The sequence below is a fragment of the Phocoena phocoena genome, chromosome X (genome assembly GCF_963924675.1).
Source record: "Phocoena phocoena chromosome X, mPhoPho1.1, whole genome shotgun sequence".
Taxonomy (NCBI): domain Eukaryota; kingdom Metazoa; phylum Chordata; class Mammalia; order Artiodactyla; family Phocoenidae; genus Phocoena; species Phocoena phocoena.
The window spans coordinates 85,385,022-85,403,158 of NC_089240.1; the positions used below are offsets into that span (position 1 = coordinate 85,385,022).

The 18,137-nt window shown below is 44.3% G+C and overlaps 2 protein-coding genes across 3 annotated transcripts in view; both read right to left on the reverse strand.

Moving 5' to 3' along the window:
- Positions 1–1,833: 1,833 nt before the first annotated feature.
- On the reverse strand, positions 1,834–4,587 carry TIMM8A (translocase of inner mitochondrial membrane 8A). Its single transcript, XM_065901127.1, has 2 exons — positions 4,343–4,587; positions 1,834–2,898 (listed from the first exon to the last, which is right to left on the reverse strand). The coding sequence occupies exons 1-2, from the start codon at positions 4,472–4,474 to the stop codon at positions 2,737–2,739; spliced, it is 294 nt and encodes a 97-aa protein (XP_065757199.1). The 5' UTR covers positions 4,475–4,587; the 3' UTR covers positions 1,834–2,736.
- Positions 4,588–5,254: 667 nt separating this feature from the next.
- BTK (Bruton tyrosine kinase) overlaps positions 5,255–18,137 on the reverse strand; it is a 28,405-nt gene continuing 15,522 nt past the window's right edge. Inside the window, exons 6-19 of one of the 2 annotated variants that reach the window (XM_065900738.1) lie at positions 15,567–15,695; positions 15,185–15,252; positions 14,151–14,338; positions 13,670–13,732; positions 13,033–13,087; positions 12,663–12,742; positions 12,356–12,483; positions 11,463–11,537; positions 10,794–10,965; positions 10,076–10,292; positions 8,956–9,020; positions 8,227–8,345; positions 7,561–7,718; positions 5,255–5,760 (exon numbers count right to left, since the gene is read on the reverse strand). In XM_065900738.1, coding sequence (XP_065756810.1) covers positions 5,689–5,760; positions 7,561–7,718; positions 8,227–8,345; positions 8,956–9,020; positions 10,076–10,292; positions 10,794–10,965; positions 11,463–11,537; positions 12,356–12,483; positions 12,663–12,742; positions 13,033–13,087; positions 13,670–13,732; positions 14,151–14,338; positions 15,185–15,252; positions 15,567–15,695 — 1,589 coding nt within the window. In that variant the 3' untranslated portion in view covers positions 5,255–5,688. The remainder of the gene's footprint in view (positions 5,761–7,560; positions 7,719–8,226; positions 8,346–8,955; positions 9,021–10,075; positions 10,293–10,793; positions 10,966–11,462; positions 11,538–12,355; positions 12,484–12,662; positions 12,743–13,032; positions 13,088–13,669; positions 13,733–14,150; positions 14,339–15,184; positions 15,253–15,566; positions 15,696–18,137) is intronic. The other variant, XM_065900739.1, reaches the window with a different exon arrangement.

Genomic DNA, 18,137 nt, shown 5'->3' on the forward strand with positions numbered 1-18,137 from the left:
TAGGGATGGGCAGGAGACAATAGCAAGCAGGCCTCCAGACACCTCCACCACCAGAGCAGCTTTGTATTTATATTTTATATCTTAGGCTTCTTTTCATTTCAGGAAGAGTCTGCTAATCCAATCCTTCTGTTTTACATTGAGTCTTGAATTTTCTACCCTGAATATTTGAAATGAGGACTTTGAATGTCATTAGGGCTGACAGTACCCTTTCTATCAAGGTTCTGAAAATAAATTTCTTAGGCTGACAAAACAAACGAGCTCAAATTGTTGCTCTGGTACGTAACCTCCAAGAGGATGCAGGCAAATGGTCTACCTTTTCATTCCCCTTGTCCTGTGTCTAGTAGTGTCGAAGATATACTTGGTGCTCAAGCGTATTACATGAATCTGACAGATCCTCTTTCTTATTATGTACATTAGCTAAGCAAGCAATAATACTTTGTAAAACAGACATATCAGTTTGTGTCTAAAGGTAATGAGAATACTTTAACAGGTAATGAAGAATAAGAAATAACGATAGAGTAAAAAATATAATAAGTAATATATAATAAAAAGGAAGAAGTAAGAATATGGAAAAGACTAAAGGATCCTTCCTTTATGACTTGAGGTGTTACATGAACTCTTAAATTTTATGGGGGGGGGAAATCAACACGGGCATATAGACACAAGGTATACACCAGATACTCATCCTAAAAGCCTGATTTCTCCTGGACTTCGAATGCCATTATTCCTACTACCCTGCTGCTTCTAATACTACTTCTTTACCATATACATGTTATCCAAACAGCAGCCAGGCACTGCTAAAACTTAAGTTATATCACGTCATATCACATCACTGTCTGCTAAAAACCCTCAAATGGCTCCCCATCTTGCTTGGTAAAAGCCAAGTCCTCACAATGGCCTATAACGCCCTACATGATCAGCACATCCCCACCCGCCATCCCCCGATCTGTCTCTGACCATATTTCTTACTATTCTCCTACTCATTTTACTCCAGCCATACTGACCTTCGACTTTTCTTCTACACTGGTGTCACAGCATGCAGTTCCACCTTAGGGCCTTTGGACTTGGTGTCACCCCTACCTGAAACATTCTTCTTTCAGATACCTATATGGCTTGGTCACTTAGTTCTTTCAGGTCTCTGCTGAAATGCCACCTCCCCAAAGAGACCTTCTCCAATCATCTTTAGCTAAAATAACAATGCCCCATAAACATTCCCTGACACCCTTACTCTGCTTCTTCTCCTCGGCACTCATTATATTGACATATGGATGTGTTTGTTGCCTGTCTCCCCGTACTAAAACAGAAGCTCCACACAGGCAGGGACTGTTTCTGTGCACTGCTGAAACCCTGGCACCAAAAACAGTGTCCAGCAGAGTAGGTATTTAAATGTTTGATGAGTTGTGTTTTCATCAGGAGTTTTAAAAATTTCCTTGTAGTGCCTATATGGTGGGAAGTTAAACAGGGACTTGAGGCTTCTAGAAATGTGTATTTCTCAACTTTCATGGGTTTGCACTAGAGGCTCCCAACAAGTAGTTCCACTTTAGGTCTATACTCCAGTCCACTAGGATCTGAAGTAAGAGGAGGGGAATCCAGTCACTATAATCTCTTCTACTACACTCAGGGAACTAACCATCAGCACTGAATTCCTTCCCTCTCCATCTCATCTCTAGGTTCTCTTTTCTAACAAAAAGGTCAGCAGTCCCTGGAATACTGTGCCATAATTTTCACAGAACAGGTACCCAGGCTGACTACATTTCAGCCTTGGAACCAGCCCACACCAAATCTCTCCTGGGTGTAGGTGATAACCAGAATAGAAAGCCTTCTCAATCAGACTTGAATCTTGTAGAAGCTTTTATTTCAGTGATTAAAAGAACGCAGTAAATGGAAACTATGCTGATTTACATTAGGCATGCACCTCTACCTGAAACTGCTGTTAGTTTTTGACTGGCCTAAATCTTTATAACTTATTTTTTCATTTAGGCACATCTTTAAATTTTTTTGGACCCTGACATACAGGGTAAGTTAACTTGTTCCTTGTGGCAGTTTAGTATGAGAATTATGTTCGCTGGCTAGATTCCTTTAACTAAAGGCCTCTAGACTCTCAGGCTACCTGTACTAGCTCAAGACTGTACTTTACATATAGATATTTAAGTGAATCACAGTATAAGGGAGGGAGATAACCTAGAAAGGTGAAATGTACTGTATGAATAATCCATACATTTTTTTCCAGCACTGATAATCAAACATTAGATAAGGAGGCCTACAGTAAAGTACCAAATTACTCTTTCCCCCACTGCTGCCCTTTCTGAGAGACACAAAGATGTATATCGATCTCTCCAGAAATCTGAAAGGAATCCACACAAATAACAGATTATTACCTATGTGGTCCCACTATCAAATTATAGAGCAGTTCCACTATTAAAATTATAGGAAGCAGTTAATGGGACTATGAGGTAAGCATCGTCCCACATACAGTAATATACATCTAGTGGAGTTTTCCATTCACCTGTCAATTGTTTTCCCAAGATTAGCATTAAAAAACACAACCCCAAACACATTTGACCCTCAAACCACCCCCACACACAAAAATTGGTCTTTGTTCATTCTCAGATGACAGGATGTCCCAAGAGTGACAAAGGTGGGAGCCGATCCCCCCACAGCCTTTTCTTCAACCATCCCATCAACTGCTCTTCATTTCTTGAACTACCTTCCTTTTCCAAAGAGGTAATACTCAGGTCAGTCAGAAAGGCTTTCTGAGAAGACTGGCTTGGATTTCTGGGTCTGTTCCAGTCGATTCAAGATGAATTGGCTTGTATCAATGAAGCGCTCAACGCAGTTCACAAAACAGGCCTCAGCCCGACTGTCCAACTTTGGCCCAGGCTTGTCCATGCACTTTTCCTGCTCAGGACAAGATACAGAATCACAAAGGGAACTTGGCAAAAAAAGGAAGGGGAGCTTCTTGTTGCTTAGAGGAAAAACTTCACCTAAAAACAGTATCTGATATGTTAATAATAGTTCACATTTGGCAGCTTACTTTATGGCAATTTTCTACAGCCTTACATTAAATTCTCACAACAACCCTATGGAATAGATACTATTATTAATCTTCATTTTACGGAAGTTGTGGCACAGAGATACTTTGTCCTAAGTCATGGGGCCAGAAAATGGTGGAGCTGAGATGTTACAAAGCAAGATAGGTAGCAAAATACAAGGGAAGTTAACCCTTCGCTGAATTTGGTTAGAACTCTACAATGCTACTTGCATTAAATGCCTATAAGACACACTAAAACCTACCAAAGGAAAAAAGAATATCTATGACTGGAGATTCTTTAATGCCTACGTAAGCCAGAGGCTCTTGAATCCTTTCTCAAGATGAATGGAAAATTGTATGAATTTTCCTAAAGGGCCCACAACTTTCAGATTCTTAAAGGAGTCCTTAACCACACCACCTGCTGGTCCAAATGTAATGAATCAGATTTTTTAAAAGAATCAAAGCACTCTGGTTCAAGGCAGACAGGAGTTGATTAAGCATTTTTTAAGGGTCAGAGTCTAGCAATACCATAAGTTTATGGTTCAAATGAATTTCGTTCATTATTCTCTGTTGTGTACACAAGCCTCAGACTCTCCACTTCCAAGGAAAATTATCCTTGGCCTCTGAATTCTGTGAATTTTGTATGTCAAGGCAGGGCAGTTATGCTGTCTTTGGCTGCCAGAGAACACTTTGATCCCAAGCTGCAAATAAATGCCTTCTACCCTTTTGCCAAAGTCCCCTCACTGGGCATACTCAATTCCTCAACCTTCAGACCTGAAACGGCTTGGTATTACACAACAATCCAACAAGAAGGCAAAAAAGTGTGTATGTTGATAGAGATTACCCCACTTTTATAGTTAGTGGGCTAGAGCCACTCACTTCTCAGGAGGGACGCTTAGAGCAACTGAGTAATCAAGGCAAACTCTGAAGAGTGCAGGGACAGGAGATTCACTGGTTCTCTGGGACTCAGGGTGCCAAAAATGAAATCCCAGTACTTGGGACTCTCATCAGTCTTGGTGACCAGCACTGGCAGCTTCAACCTTAGGTGCCTAAAGTACTGGTTGGGACAACGGCATAAGTCTTCTATGATCTCCAATCCTCTGCACTAACAAAGCCAAGGTCCGGCGTGACAGCCCTCTGAGAAGCGGAGTCACTCTTTTTCCCTTCCGGCTCGACCTGAGGAACCTAAGGAAACCAAGGGGTGCTGCTGGGTCCTCTCCCTTCCCCGAATCCCAGGAGTCGTGGCGAGTTGCGCGAGGCAAGGGCAGGAAAGTAGGTACAGTGGCCAGGTCCCAGCCCCAGGCTCCTCACCCAACAAAGTTCCGTCATCTGGTGCACCAGCTGCTGGAAGCGCTGCTTCTGAGTCTCTACCTCGATGAAATGCTGCAGCTGCGGGTCGACCGAGCCCAAACCCGCTGCGGAGGAAGACGAGGAGGACTCCATCCCAGCGCGGCCACGCGTGCCGAGACAAACTCCGCACCAACTCACCGACCTTCACGTGTCTCCGCGGCGGAACCGGAACCACAATCCACTGCCTCCGGGACTGCGCGGGGAGCGCGCTGCGCCGGCGCGCGGCCCTACGCGCGGGCCCGCCCCCCGCTCTGGGCGCTCCTCCCAGCTGCCCGCGCGCCGCGCGCCTCGCGCCTTCCCGCGCACGACCCCGCGGTGGCGCCACACCTGACGCCTGAGGTCACAGGACTCGTCGCCCAGCGCCGTGGCGCTGTCGAGACCTTATTTCAAAAAGACAAGAAATAAAGAAGGTAAAAAAAGGAAGTTACTTCAGACCATGTGGCCCGTTCCTGGCCGGCCCAACAGCCCCGCCCCTGCCGGCTTCCAAATTGACCCGCGCTTTCCCCACTGCCAAGCTAGTGCTCGGCCCGGACTGCTGGGCCCGTCACTTAGCTGTCCTGGGCCCCTGGCTCTAGTTCTTTAATGGAGTTTACCCCGCCTGAGGTAGGGAAAAGAGGATCTGGCAGAGTTTGTCTCCAACTGTCAGATTCATTCCAATAGTATCTAATGCCTACTGAGTGTCAGGCAGTGTGCTTTGGTTTGTGATCACTGTCTCTGATTCAGAAGCAGAATTTTCCAAGAGCCAGAGGGGTTAAATGCGGAGAATCCTGTGGAGTTCTCCCAGTAGGAATATGACAGATGAGTGCCACACAGCAGTTTTATAGGGCGCTTCAGAGAGGCTGCATGATTAATCGAAATAGCAAGAAACTTTCATGCTTTCCAGTAATTTTATTTTATCAAAACACCCTCCCATCCCATTTTTATGACACCATTTTATTCCTGCCAAATTCTGCCTCCCTCCCCGCAAGCTCTATTGCCTACCCAAAGAGCAGTTGGACCCATTGTGAGGCTATTTACATTCCCTCCCTCCCCAAAAATGTTTCCATCCCAAATTCAGTCTGTTTTAATACTCTTGGGAAATTTCCTCTCTGGGGGAAAATACCAGGCACAATAATTCCTTGGCCTTTGCTCAGAAGGTACTATCCAAGGGAAGAGATAGAAAGGCATTCCTAGATGTGGAGAGGGGCCTTTGTGTATTCAGCAAGAGCACAAAGGCTCCAGGGCCTGTAAGTCTGGAATTTCCTCAAAGAAAGTGAAATTGGGGCTTGTGGAGTAGAGGAGTAGAACCAAGAAGCTTATTGGTGAGCTCAGGATTCTTCATCCATGACATCTAGAATGTTGCTCAGAAGAATTTTGAAGGTGGGACGTTCATCTGCTTTCTAAAACCAAAGAAAAAATAGAGTGTTATAGTGGACCAGAGTCCAAAATTCAAGGGAAGCACAGTGAGTAAACAGCAAATGTTTATGAAGTTTATGCTATATGCCCAGTAGCATACCCTGTGGATTACCAAAAGAAAAAAAGGGGTGAGGGGAGAAATAGAAGTGCTCCATAAAGTCCTTGTGCACTTTAAATCTTTAGTAACTCGGGTGGTTAATGTGGTGAGGACAATGTGAAAATTCCACTGACAAACACTGATTAAAACTAAGGGCAAAATTCATTACATAATTGTGCACCAATGCATTCTTATTTTGGAACCTCAAGTGGCAACCAAAGAAGTTTAAGTGGTTGACAGAGCTGAAATCCTATAAGGTGTGATAATTTTTAGTTTGGTTTCAAACACTTGTTTCTACCATCCTGTAGCCAAAGTTAACAAAGGAATTAACATTTCAAAACCATGGGCTGCATCACTGGGTAGGGATCCTAAGCACCTGGGACCTCTTATTACCACCATCTGGCCTCCAGACTAAGGCCCTCTGTGATAGCCATTGGTCCATAAGCCCCTGAGGGATTTAGTGACTCAGGGCATATTCATGCAAGAAAGGTCTCAATCCATCAGAACCAAAAAGTCATCATTTCTTGTTCCTTTGAATTCTCAAACCTAGCTGAGTATCAGAATTTCCTGGGAAGTTTAAAAAGACATACCCAAGTCCCACTCTAGACATACCTAATCAGAATCTCTGGAAATAAGGCCCAATCATCTGCAGTTTTAAGAGTTTCCCAGGGATTCTGATGTGAATCCAGTTTCATGACTACCTGCTTTAAACAGGCTGTGGAGAAAGTGCCTGTCTGAAATACTTAACTAGCAGAGTGAGGATGTCCTAGTTGGGAGGGAGCATAGTCAATCACCCTTAATCCTGCTTGGCATGGGAGAGAGAAGGGAAATGGCTCCTAGGGGTTTTCCCTTTCTCCAAACTTTCTTTGTGACCTCAGTGATTTGTTAGGGGAAAGGAGCCATGTTCTGATCCAAATGCCCACTTTTCACCCCACAGAGATGGCTCCAGGTTCACATATATGCTTGTTGGACACTGTCTGTCTTTCCCTGTTTCTAGTGGGGCAGAACTAAGAGCTGAGCACTTATTTCCTACCAGACATTTAGGTTGCCAAATTAAGGTTGCCAAGGATCTACTGAAAGTGGAGAAGGCACCCCTGGAAGAACCCAAGGTGAGAGCAGCAAAGCATTTTAATAGTGGGACAGGCTGTTTATTTTCAAAATACCACATCTACCCACATATCCCGTAATGCACTGTATTTAAAAAAAAAAACAAACATGAGCACTACCCATTTTAGTTTCCTTTCAGGCCTTAGGGTTTTAAAAAAAAATCTCATTTAGGACCACAGCCAGAAAAGGTGTGCAGTTAGTAAAGTAGAAGAAAGGGCCAATGACTCCCAAAGGAATGAACACAGATTTTAATGACTTTTCTTTTTTAATGTCCATACACTTGTCTGAGTACCTTTGGCTGCCTGCTTATGCTAGGTGACATGGCCCCACAACACCCCTCTCCCTAAAGCCAAGTTGGTATTGGGGTCTGCTAATGATACTCTAGTGAGAATTGGAATGGGCCTGGAAAAACTTCTGGCCGTGAAATGATTGGGATGTAGGCCAGGATCCAAGAATGTGCACAGCTGTCTGTCTGTGCCCAGCTGCTATGTGGCCCAGGAGAGTGGGGCTGGGGTGCTTGGCCAGCTAAATGGGAAAGTAGGTTCAAGGAAATAATTTGAGGTCCCAATAAAACACTTACCTCATGCCAGCAGCTGTACATTATGGTATATACCCTCTCGGAAGCAAGATGAGGCCGGTAGAGACGTAGGCCTTGGGCAATGTGTTCAGCTGTTTCACTGTTAGTAAATCTTTCATATGGCATCTTCCCCAGAGAGTAAATTTCCCACATCAGCACCCCTAGAAAATGAAAAAAAAATGTGTTGTTTCTGGGTAGTAGGGATCCTAGTCTTCCTAAATCAACCTCAAACATTACATTCATCTGGTTCTCCCCTCTGTGTTTTTTTTCATTTTGTTCAAACTTCTGCTATAGTACTGAGTACACTGGAGGGTTATCAGGGTTGCCCTTGACTATTAGTCCTTTAGGAGAGAGACAGCATCTTATTTGTCTTTATAGTTATAGGGTCTGGCAGAGTCCCTGGTACATAATCAGTATTCAGAAGCTGTGGCATACTGAATGAATTGTTTGTTTCCCTCAATATATTCTAAGTTCTAAGAAGGCAGGGATCATGTCTAGTTTACTGTTTTTAATCCCCAGAAACCTCTGTGGTGCCTGACTCCCTAAGAATTAGATGAATGAAAGCAAGAACAAATAACAGTCTCTCTGTGCAGGTTACAGAGTGTGAATTTCCTCCACTGCGTTCCTTTTCCTTTGAGCTGTATAATCCATGTGATCTTATCCACTCACCAAAAGCCCAAATGTCAGATTTGCTGCTGAACTTGCTATACATAAGAACTTCTGGTGGAGACCACCGGACTGGAAATTTGGAGCCTACTGAGCTTGTGTATTCATCATCCAGAACATACCTGCAAAGGATTCAGGACTTGTTACTGTTAGAATTTGGAGAGCTTGATATTTGCTTAAATTTTCTTGGCACAACCACAAGAGTTGCACAAATATACGCCTACAGGCCAACCAGTGTCTTTTACAAATGTTATTTCTAACAGATTCCTGTTTTCATATCTGATATAGCTTTCCTGGTTGACAATATGGTTACAGCAAGGATGAAGTGAAATAAGATCTAATAGGTACTCCCTTCCTCTTCTCTAGCCTTCTTTCCTTTCTCTTTTCTCATCCTTCCCTTCCTTCTATTCTGCAGTTGTCAGTGGGAATTAGACTGATTAGGAAAGAATGAGACATGGAGTAAAGTCAACAGGATTAACAGATCAACATAAAGTATTGGAGAAATTAGCTTTTAAAAAAAGAGCAAAGGAGAAAGGAGAAGAGAGGGATATAACAATAAAACAAGAGGTGGAAAGTGACTTAAACCATTCAGAGAAAGAAAAAGTATAGAAAGATGGTGGAAAAGACTAGAATTAGGGGGAAAAGGGAGAGGAGTAAAAATTACAGTGTCACCTCATGTTTGTACCGTGCCATTTTTACTTTTAGAGGGAAAAATGAAAAAGGCACACTCACCTGGACAGGCCGAAGTCAGATACTTTAACAACTCCTTGATCATTTACCAAACAGTTTCGGGCCGCCTGCAGTGCAACACATACCAGTGAGACTCTGTCCCTGGCACACAGGTTAAAGGCACAAAACTTCTGCCCACCAGGGGAGTGAAGCCAGGGAAGCCTCATCTTCACATAGAGACACCTTCCCACCTAACAGGAGTCAGTTGATGCCACTGAGAAATTCTGATGCACTTCCACCACATATAGAGCAACCCCCGTAGTCATAAGTAAAGCACTGAGGACTTGCAGAATGATTTCACTCACATTGGCAATTCCACGACAACCCTTCCTGCATTGAAATGCTGAGAGTTAAGGGAGAACAGAAGGCAAGTGTGTTTTGTTTTCTGCTTTTCTGCCAGTGGGACTAAGGCGATTTGAGCCTTGACCTGGCTGAAATAAACAGGGGCCCAAACTCGGATGCCTCCAGAGGCCAGGCAGGTGAAGTGACAGAGTGAAGTGGGTGGGTGGAGGTGTCAGGAAAGTATCTGGTCTAAAGGAGGCCAGCCACTTTCCTGTAATCAGTTAGACCATATTGTAACACCAGGCCCGCATTTTCATAGGTGTCAGCTCCAGCCAACTGTTAGCATGGCCTATGAGAATGTGGGCCTGGTGTTACAAGATGGTCTAGATTTTCAAGAGAAGCTGGAAATTCAGTTATTTAATGTGAAATGTTTTTAAGTGTTTGCTAACTAATATATAACATTAAAAAAAAACCAAATGTACCAACAGACCCCCAGTTTGTGACTCTGATATAACCAAAATGATGCTTCTGTGCTAAGAGCAGTCCCATCAGGAAGCAGGGCTGCCCTTCTGCCCCTGAAGGACCCCACCATTTCCTTGTCATGGTAGGGGGCTGGGAGTGAGTGCTCTAGCTCCCACCATGGCAGAACCTGTGGTGTTGAGGCCAGAGATCTTTGACTGGCTGACCACTGGGGAAGAGGCTCACCAAACTTATAGTGTTTTCTAGATAAAACTGAAATGATGGCTCCAGCCACCCTCCTCAGGGATTGTGTGATAGGTCTTCCTTTGCTACTTCCACCCCCTCAGCCCTTGGACCCAGGCCAATCCTTCTGAGGTCCTACCAGGTCTCGGTGGAGGAACTGCTTTGACTCCAGGTATTCCATGGCTTCACAGACATCCTTGCACATCTCCAGCAGCTGCTGAGTCTGGAAGCGGTGGCGCATCTCCCTCAGGTAGTTCAGGAGGCAGCCATTGGCCATGTACTCAGTGATGATGAAGATGGGGCGCTGTTTAGTGCAGACGCCGTACAACTGCACCAGTTTCTCATGGGACAGATTCCTACAGGAAAGGCAATGAACCAGTCCTCCCTTTCTGGCTCTGAATACTATTCAGAAAGGAGCTGAGGAGGAAAGGAGTTGGCCTGGGAGTAGAGTGTCAGATGAGGGACCAAAATAACAAGTTAATGCTCCTCCTTCCTACCCTAAACTCCAGAAGTGCCTAATATATGAGGGTGAGCCAGGATTTGGAGTCCATCAATAGAACAGGAAACAAGCCCAGGGCTGAATGAACACTAAGGCTACATCAGAATGTCTTCCTTTTGAAAGTCTCATTTTCTACATTTACCCCCAAATGCTACTGAGATGGTACACGCCTATGATCAATACTACTCTCCACCAATATCTAAGAGAAATGACTACCTTAGCAGTTACTCCCACCAATCAAAGTTTGACCTCAGGCCATGGTCCCAAATCTCTTACTATAAATCACCTTAAAACCCAGTGGGAACCATCCTGGTAATTCCTAGACTGGGTGGAGAGTTGAGTTTGGACTGTAACTCACATCATGACTTTGGCTTCTTCAATGAACTCATCCTCAGACATGGAGCCTTCTTTGATCATCTTGACGGCCACGTCATACTGGCCCCTCCATTTCCCATACTTCACTACTCCAAATTGTCCAGTCCCCAGCTCCTTCAAGAAGGTCAGGTCCTTTGGATCAATTTCCCATGATCCTATAACAACAAAGCCTTGATGTGATTATTTGGGAGTCATGTATGTATAATTTCTACAATAGATAAGAATCCCTACTGGGGGTAGAAACAGACAAGCAGTAAAAGGGAAATTCTCAGAGGTACTAATCCATCTTTGCTCAGGTAAATCTCAGGGACAGGGGATTACTGATTGGAGGAGTCTGGGAATTTAGGTACAAGTCAGGCATAAAGCAAGAAGATAAACTAGACATCCTCTTAAAATCCCTTTATGATTTTTTCCCCACAATTAAAAAATAAATCCCTTTATGAATCTATGTTTTTGCAGTCCCAGTAGGAGCCACCAGAGGGAGGAAAAGCATTAGATAACTTTGGTCTGGCTCCATCTTAACCTTCCTCACAGCAGCTGGGATAGAACAGTGTGCTGCAAGGATGATTGAGAGGCAAGGTCTGGTTGCGTCTGCCAGACGTAGTCCTTCCAACTGGCCGGTCCACCCTACCCTAGAGAAATAATCAGTTACCATAGCCCAGGCCTGCAGTGGAAGGCGCATTCTTGTTTTGTTGAGACACTGGATATTTGAGCCTAGATATGAGTCCTGAAACATACAAAGAGAGTCATGCTGCTGGTGCGGAGCAGGGGGTGAGATGCCTCACACACCCTCACTTAAAGCCTCACGCTTCCAGTGTTCATCTTTCTAGTACATTTTGAATCCCAGAAGATCTCCATCAACCCGAATTTTTCTGGAAGTTTCTCCTCTTACAGATGTTTTTCAGGGACAAGAAAGAGAGAATGCTAACTGAAATATACAACCCAGCTAAATATATCCCCACCTCCCAGCCTAGCCTTAACTCACATCCTACTTCTGCTTTTGATACTGAAAAGTGTAATTGGGACCACATAAAATGACAGCCTTGATACTGCCTTGCCTGGACATGGTGGACAGCAGCAAGCCTTCTTGATGAAGTTTTTCCCATGTATTCGTGCTCTCACCAATCTCCCAGTTTTTAGAATGTCTACACTGCTTAGAAACTCTCTTCTGATGTTTTTGAGCCTGTATGTCCTTTGAGGGCAAGGACTTCAACTAATAGTTTTCATGTGTTCTCTAGTAACAAGAAAATTGCTGAGAACACACCAGGAACACAATGAATATTGCTGATTGATTAATTACCAGTCTCCTTTATGTCTTTCCTTAGCACTGAGCATCAATCACCAAATAAGGAGTCAGTCCCTACTGGGCATAAGGTCTGCCTTTGACCACCTCTTCACTTGACCTCGACCCAGCATCACAGGGGTTTATTTTCACAGCTAATTCCCATTACCCTGTGAGGCTTATTCTTCCCCTAACCACCTTGTCCTAAATTGCTTCTCCTGGTACTTGTCACACCCTTCTTCTCTGGTTCCCCTGGTACTTACCTGCAGAGTTATGCTGATGGTAGTTAATGAGCTCAGGGATGGTGCTGAAAAGGTGCTTCTCAGCCAGGTAATACTGGCTCTGAGGTGTGGAACACACAACATAATGGCGTATCACCCCTTGAGGTTCCCTGAAGAAGTGGATGCTGAGTCAGCAACTTGGGAACAAGGGTCCAAAGGGCCCAAGAAGTGAAGTGAGATGAGTTTTGAGTTTAAGTGACAGAGGATGTGAGAGGAGCACTTCATTAAGGAACTGTTGGTTGGGCACCCCTGTCCTTTGTCCCCAGGGCCTTGAAACAGTAACACTTACCCTGTAGATTTGGCAAACACAGACACCGTATATTTTCCAGCTTTGCTGGAGTCTCTAACAATGAAGCCTCCTTCTTTCCCCTGAAACGATGAAAAAGAAGCTGACCGTCATGAGGAAGTGGTGCTCACACCTGCATCCCACCTGCCCAAACCCGAGAGGAAATATTATAGAAGTCTTGATTTCACTGCCAAGTTCCATGTTTGAGCTGCAGCCTCATTGCTTTTGACAGCGAAAAGTATAATTGGGACCCCATAAAATGACAGCATTGACACTGCTTTGCCTGGAGATGGCGGACAGCAGCAAGCCCGCAATTCAGGATCCTTGTTTGCTGTGCAAGGAGAATGCTATTTGCTTGTGGTCACATACTTACCTCTTGCTTTAGCAGTTGCTCAGCTTGACTCCGAGTCATGTGTTTGGAATACCACCTGTAAAGAGAGAGTGCTTGTGTGGCTCCTAGGCCATGGTGTAAGTGGCTCAGAGATTAGAGTGCTATCTGTGGCTCATCCATGCCAGTGAGTCAGTCAATTCACTCAACCTCTATTTACTGAGTGTCTTATGTGCGTAGCATACTACATCCCTTTCCCAAAACGTGCTTGGCACTGAAGAATCATGGAAATGGAGAGTAGAGGGCAAAGGCAGGTGGCAGAAGGTTGCAGGGAAGGGATCAGGGACAGGGCCTTCAAGGGCAACCCACTTCCATGATTAGGGAGAAAGCACATCCACAGAAGTTTGCCATTTTCACCTTTCAAATGTTTCCTATCAGGTTGTCTTAGTGTGGTTCTTCTGGATTTGGGGGGGGGGTGTGGTGACCTCTCCAGCTTTCATGAACAGGGTGTTTGGGATGAGGGTAAGACAGAGGCACTAACTTGAGTGGCATCATTTGACCCAGTTGACACTGATTTTAATAGGTATCTTGAAATCAAAATTTTGTTGAAAGTATAAAAAAAGTTTATACTATATTTAGTTCCTCTGGGAAGATTGTGCGCTAGGAACATAAGCATACTCACTCATACATTTCTATGGAGTCCTCTGCCTCGGTTACATAGTTACTAGGGATGTAGCCTTCCTGCCTGTAGAGGAGACAACGTGATAGATCATCCAGCACTTCCCATCCTGGGTGAGAGACAGATTTGGATGCCCTGTATCCTTGGGCTCAGAACCAATCTTGAATGGAGGTATATAAAATGCCCCTCCCTCAAAGAGAATCATGTTGCCAATGCATGGCTAGGCCAGTGAAGTGTGTAGCTTCTGCACATGCGGCATTGATTACATGTGCTCGACAACATGTGGGCCAGACTCTACAGGCTCAGAGAGGTAGTCACGTGTAGAGCTGCCCTCTGAGAAGTACTTGGAGGGAGAGCATATTCCTTTTGGTGTGGGAAGAACAATTTCTGATCAGGATACTGAGTAGGGGAATTATGCCGCAGGATTTTGCGTGTGTATAGAGTAGGTGGGCACAAGGCTCAGGAAGGGCAGGCGTGGACTCACCCATTTTTATCCTGGGCTCGCCACCAGGGTAAGTTGCTCTCCTCCAGGATAAAATACTCGTCACCCTTCCGCAGCTGTAGATCATTTGCATTCATTGGCATGTAGTCATAAAGGGCTACAACTTTTTTCAGCTCACTTGTGGAGACAGGTGCTGCTGTTGGCTCAGGGGGCAGTGGCTTTTTTAAGATCTGTGTTGTTAAGAGGAAAAAGTAGGGGTGGGGTTGGCTAGATGTTGGCTAGATATGAAGCACTCTCCTATTCTTCCCCAACTCTCTGGCTTACTGGAGACACTGTTCTAACCCAAATCAGGCAAAATAAAAGGTTTATTCAGCATTCATTCAACAACCAGTTTTAAGCACCCATGCAGGGGCTCTCAGCCTGGAATGTACATCAGAACCATCTAGCAGGTGGTTAACAATCCTGACACCTAAGCAGTTTCAAAGACCAATTATGTCAAAACCTCTGAGGGCTGGACCCAGGCATCAGTATTTTTAAACTTTCTGGACAAAAACCATGTACAGCCATAATCGGGAAAGCTTCTTGGCACTAAACTAGTACATGGACCTACTAAGTGGCTCTGAATCTTCTTTTCTTAGTTTGTAAAATGAGTATACTAATTCCTGCCTTGCTTACTTACAATATATGAGAAAGGGCTTTCTAGACCTCAAAAAATAACCCCCAAAATCAAGTTTTAAAGTAATATAATAGTGATAAAATCAAGATGTTGGGTATATGGATATTCACTGTTAAAAATTTTCAGCTTTATGTTTGAAAATATTTTTCATTTAAAAAAATCAGGCTTTGTTTTGTTTTAAACAGGTGATTTGATTAAATGGTTGCCAAGAGCTTCCTACTAACCCTCTATCTCTCCACTGAAGAGGAAGTCCTAATTAGAAGCACAAAGCCCCTGTCTCAGCAAGAATACCAATTTACACTGCCAAATCCCAGGGAGAATTCTAAGACTTTGGTCTGTTTTCAGGGTGTGATTGTAAGTTTCAATTTAAACAGTAGCAGCACCCAATTTCCCTGTATACCTGGTCCTCCTCAGGCGTGGGAGGAAGAGGCTTTTTTGTCTTTCTGTGCGAACTCCCAGGTTTTAAGCCTGCAAAGTGAGAAACCAGTGACGATGGATACAGAGTGCATCTTCAGAAAGGGCCCAAGGACAGGTTTGGTCAGGAAATTTACTCTTGTACTCATTGACGTTACGTAAGTTAGGAAAAGTCCGGAATGATACAGCCCAATGCTAGGTCACCCAGCTGGAAGAGCAGAGCACCAGCTGAATTTTGGCCCCCACTAATCTCCTCTCCCACCCTCCTTTGTGCACTGGCCAAAATGTACAAACCTGGGTTTGATAGAGCCCTGAGAAAGTGATGGATAGTCAAAGGAGGGAGAAATTATATTGATCAGATCTCTTACTTCCATTCCTGTTCTCCAAAATTTGGCAGCCCATAGCATTTTTGGCTGTCTGAGAGCAGCAGAGATACTGCCCATCGATCCAGAAGCAAGGGTGGTATTTCTGTACCAGATCACTGTTGTACCGGATTACTGTAACAGGAGAGAAGAGAGAGAGAGAGAGAGAGAGAGAAAGAGGTCACATCTGACATGTGGGAGAAGCCACAATAGGCATGTTTTCCTCCTTGAGTTTAGTAGTGAGCTTCAAACAACTGCCCCTTCCTCAGCCACCCTGAAGGGAAGCAGACACAGGACCAGTTGGCTCACATGCTTGGCCCCAGAGAGTTCCTGTGCAGTTCTCTTCAGTGGTCTGTTGTGATGACTATCTCCCAACCGGTGACCAAAGTGATAAGAATGTCTGATTCTCCAGAGCCCCAGAACAAAAATATGTTATCTATGTTTTTCCAGTAGCCATTCCAATCTTCCTGTAAGGCAGGTGTTGACTATGGTGGTCTTTTCCAGATAAGGGAAACAACGTGACAAGCCAGACTTTCACTCCGGCTCTCAATATACCAATGTCCCAGCTCCTGGAGTGGTCTTTTAGAGATATTTGTCTTTGTGAGAACTTCTCCCTCACGCTTTCTGTGTTCATAGAACAGTTAACAGAGCAGAGCTCAGGATCAAATGAAGGTGATTCTGCCTCTAGAATAAACAGTTCAGTCTTCCTAGGGCCACTGAGGTAGGTTGAGCTCATTGTGGGAGACAAACACAGCAGTTCCATTTCCCTCACAGGGTTGTGAGGCCCAAAAGATCTCTCAGGATGAGAGATTTGCAGATAAGAGGAATTGGTTTTACAGTTTTTAATACTGTGGCATTGCAAGAATCTTAACCGGAAGTCAATTAGACAAGTCATCCTGGGATCATGTTGCCAGTTAACAGAAAAGCAAAGACAAATGAAATAACTGACAATAGCTAGCACTGGGGCAAAGACCTAGGCTGGTCTAAGAATATGCATATTTGAGGACATACACATTTCATCATTTGATGCTAAAAAGAAGCTCTGCATAACTTTTTTTTAAAGATAAAAACAAAAACAAAATAAAACCTTCCTCTGTAGAGACCAACTTAAGTCCTTAAGAGCTTGCTAGTCACACTCCACTCACTTAAGACCTTGGGGGAGGCCTAGAAGCTACTGGTGGCCAGATGCATTTTATAGGCAAATGAACAAAAAGTGCCATCTTTTTTTAAAGTGCTATCTTGATGCTTTTCGAAACATGGATTTGAAGGCTTCTAACCAGTCTATCCTGCCCACCCTCACCCCTCACTTTTTCAGCATACCCCTTCACCATTGCACCAAATGCAGGGCGGTGGGAGCTGTTCAGATGGGGTACAGGCTATAGGTGGCTACGTCATCTGTAGAGAACTTTAAAATAATAAAAACCAAGCAAAAGTCTGTCTGACTTTTATTATTACCAGGCACTGGCAATTCTGAACAATGTTCCAGGTACTCCTCCCAGCCAGAACTCATTGCTCCCACCCTCTGCCCTTACCCCCCATGCCACTACCATCACCCAGGGATTTGAAGATTCTTGGGTGCAGGCTTAGGCACCAGTAGACATTTAAAAAATTCTTAATCAACAGCTAGCTGCTCTGATAAATTAAGCTATGCTAATGAGAGGCTATAGGACTTCCTGCCCCCCTACCTCCAGCACACTCATTATGAACCCACCCTACATTCCCAAATAATTAAGAGGTCCCTTGAAGATGGCACCCCTTCTTTTGTTGGTTAACACAGCGCTGGTATTTCCAGCTACTTAGGAGAGAATTGCAAAATCAGAGTGTCTGTTACAAACTGAATGTTTGTGTCCCCCAAAATTCATATAATGAAGCCTCCGCAGTGCGATGATATTAGGAAGTGGGGCCTTAGGGAGGTAATTAGGTCATGAGAGTGGAGCCCTCATGATGGGATTAGTGCCCTTAGAAGAAGAGACTGGAGAGAAATTCTTTCTCTCTGCCATGTGAGAACACGGTGAGAAAGTGACCGGTCTGCAAGCCAGGTAGAGTGTTCTCACCAGGAACTAAATTGGCCAACACCTTGATCTTGGACTCCCCAGCTTCCAGAACTGTGAGAAATAAATGTTTGTTGTTTAAGTCACCTGGTCTATGATGTTTTGTTATGGTAGCCCAAGCTGACTATGACAGCGTCCTAGTGGGAGGACTAGGAGCAAACTGCTTACTTCACCAATGCATGGGGCCAGCCCTATCTGGGAAGCACTAATGGTTGATGCACATTCCAAGTACTTGATGGGTTGATCTCTCATATTCATTTTATTCAGGATAATGGCTAAAATTCTGTTTGGGGAATGAATGAAAGATTACTCTTCACATATGTCATTGGAGTTTCACCAATGCCACTCTTTCATTCATTTGGGTGAGGTCAGGTCATTTGCTTATTTTTGAAGCTGCAGTTAGGATAAGCTCTATTGAGCTTGACCAAATGAAGAGTCTAGAGTGAATGTAGACAAATATCTGTGCTGCTGTAACATTAAAGTGCCCACTGCCATGTTCAAGGAAGTGGAAGGAGAGAGCCCAGGG

Bases quoted from the DNA above. Each gene is read 5' to 3' on its own strand.
- TIMM8A (XM_065901127.1), bottom strand. From the start codon at position 4,474: ATGGAGTCCTCCTCGTCTTCCTCCGCAGCGGGTTTGGGCTCGGTCGAC. The intron at 2,899-4,342 runs GTGAGGAGCCTG...TGTCCTGAGCAG, and splicing joins AGATGACGGAACTTTGTTGG to GAAAAGTGCATGGACAAGCC.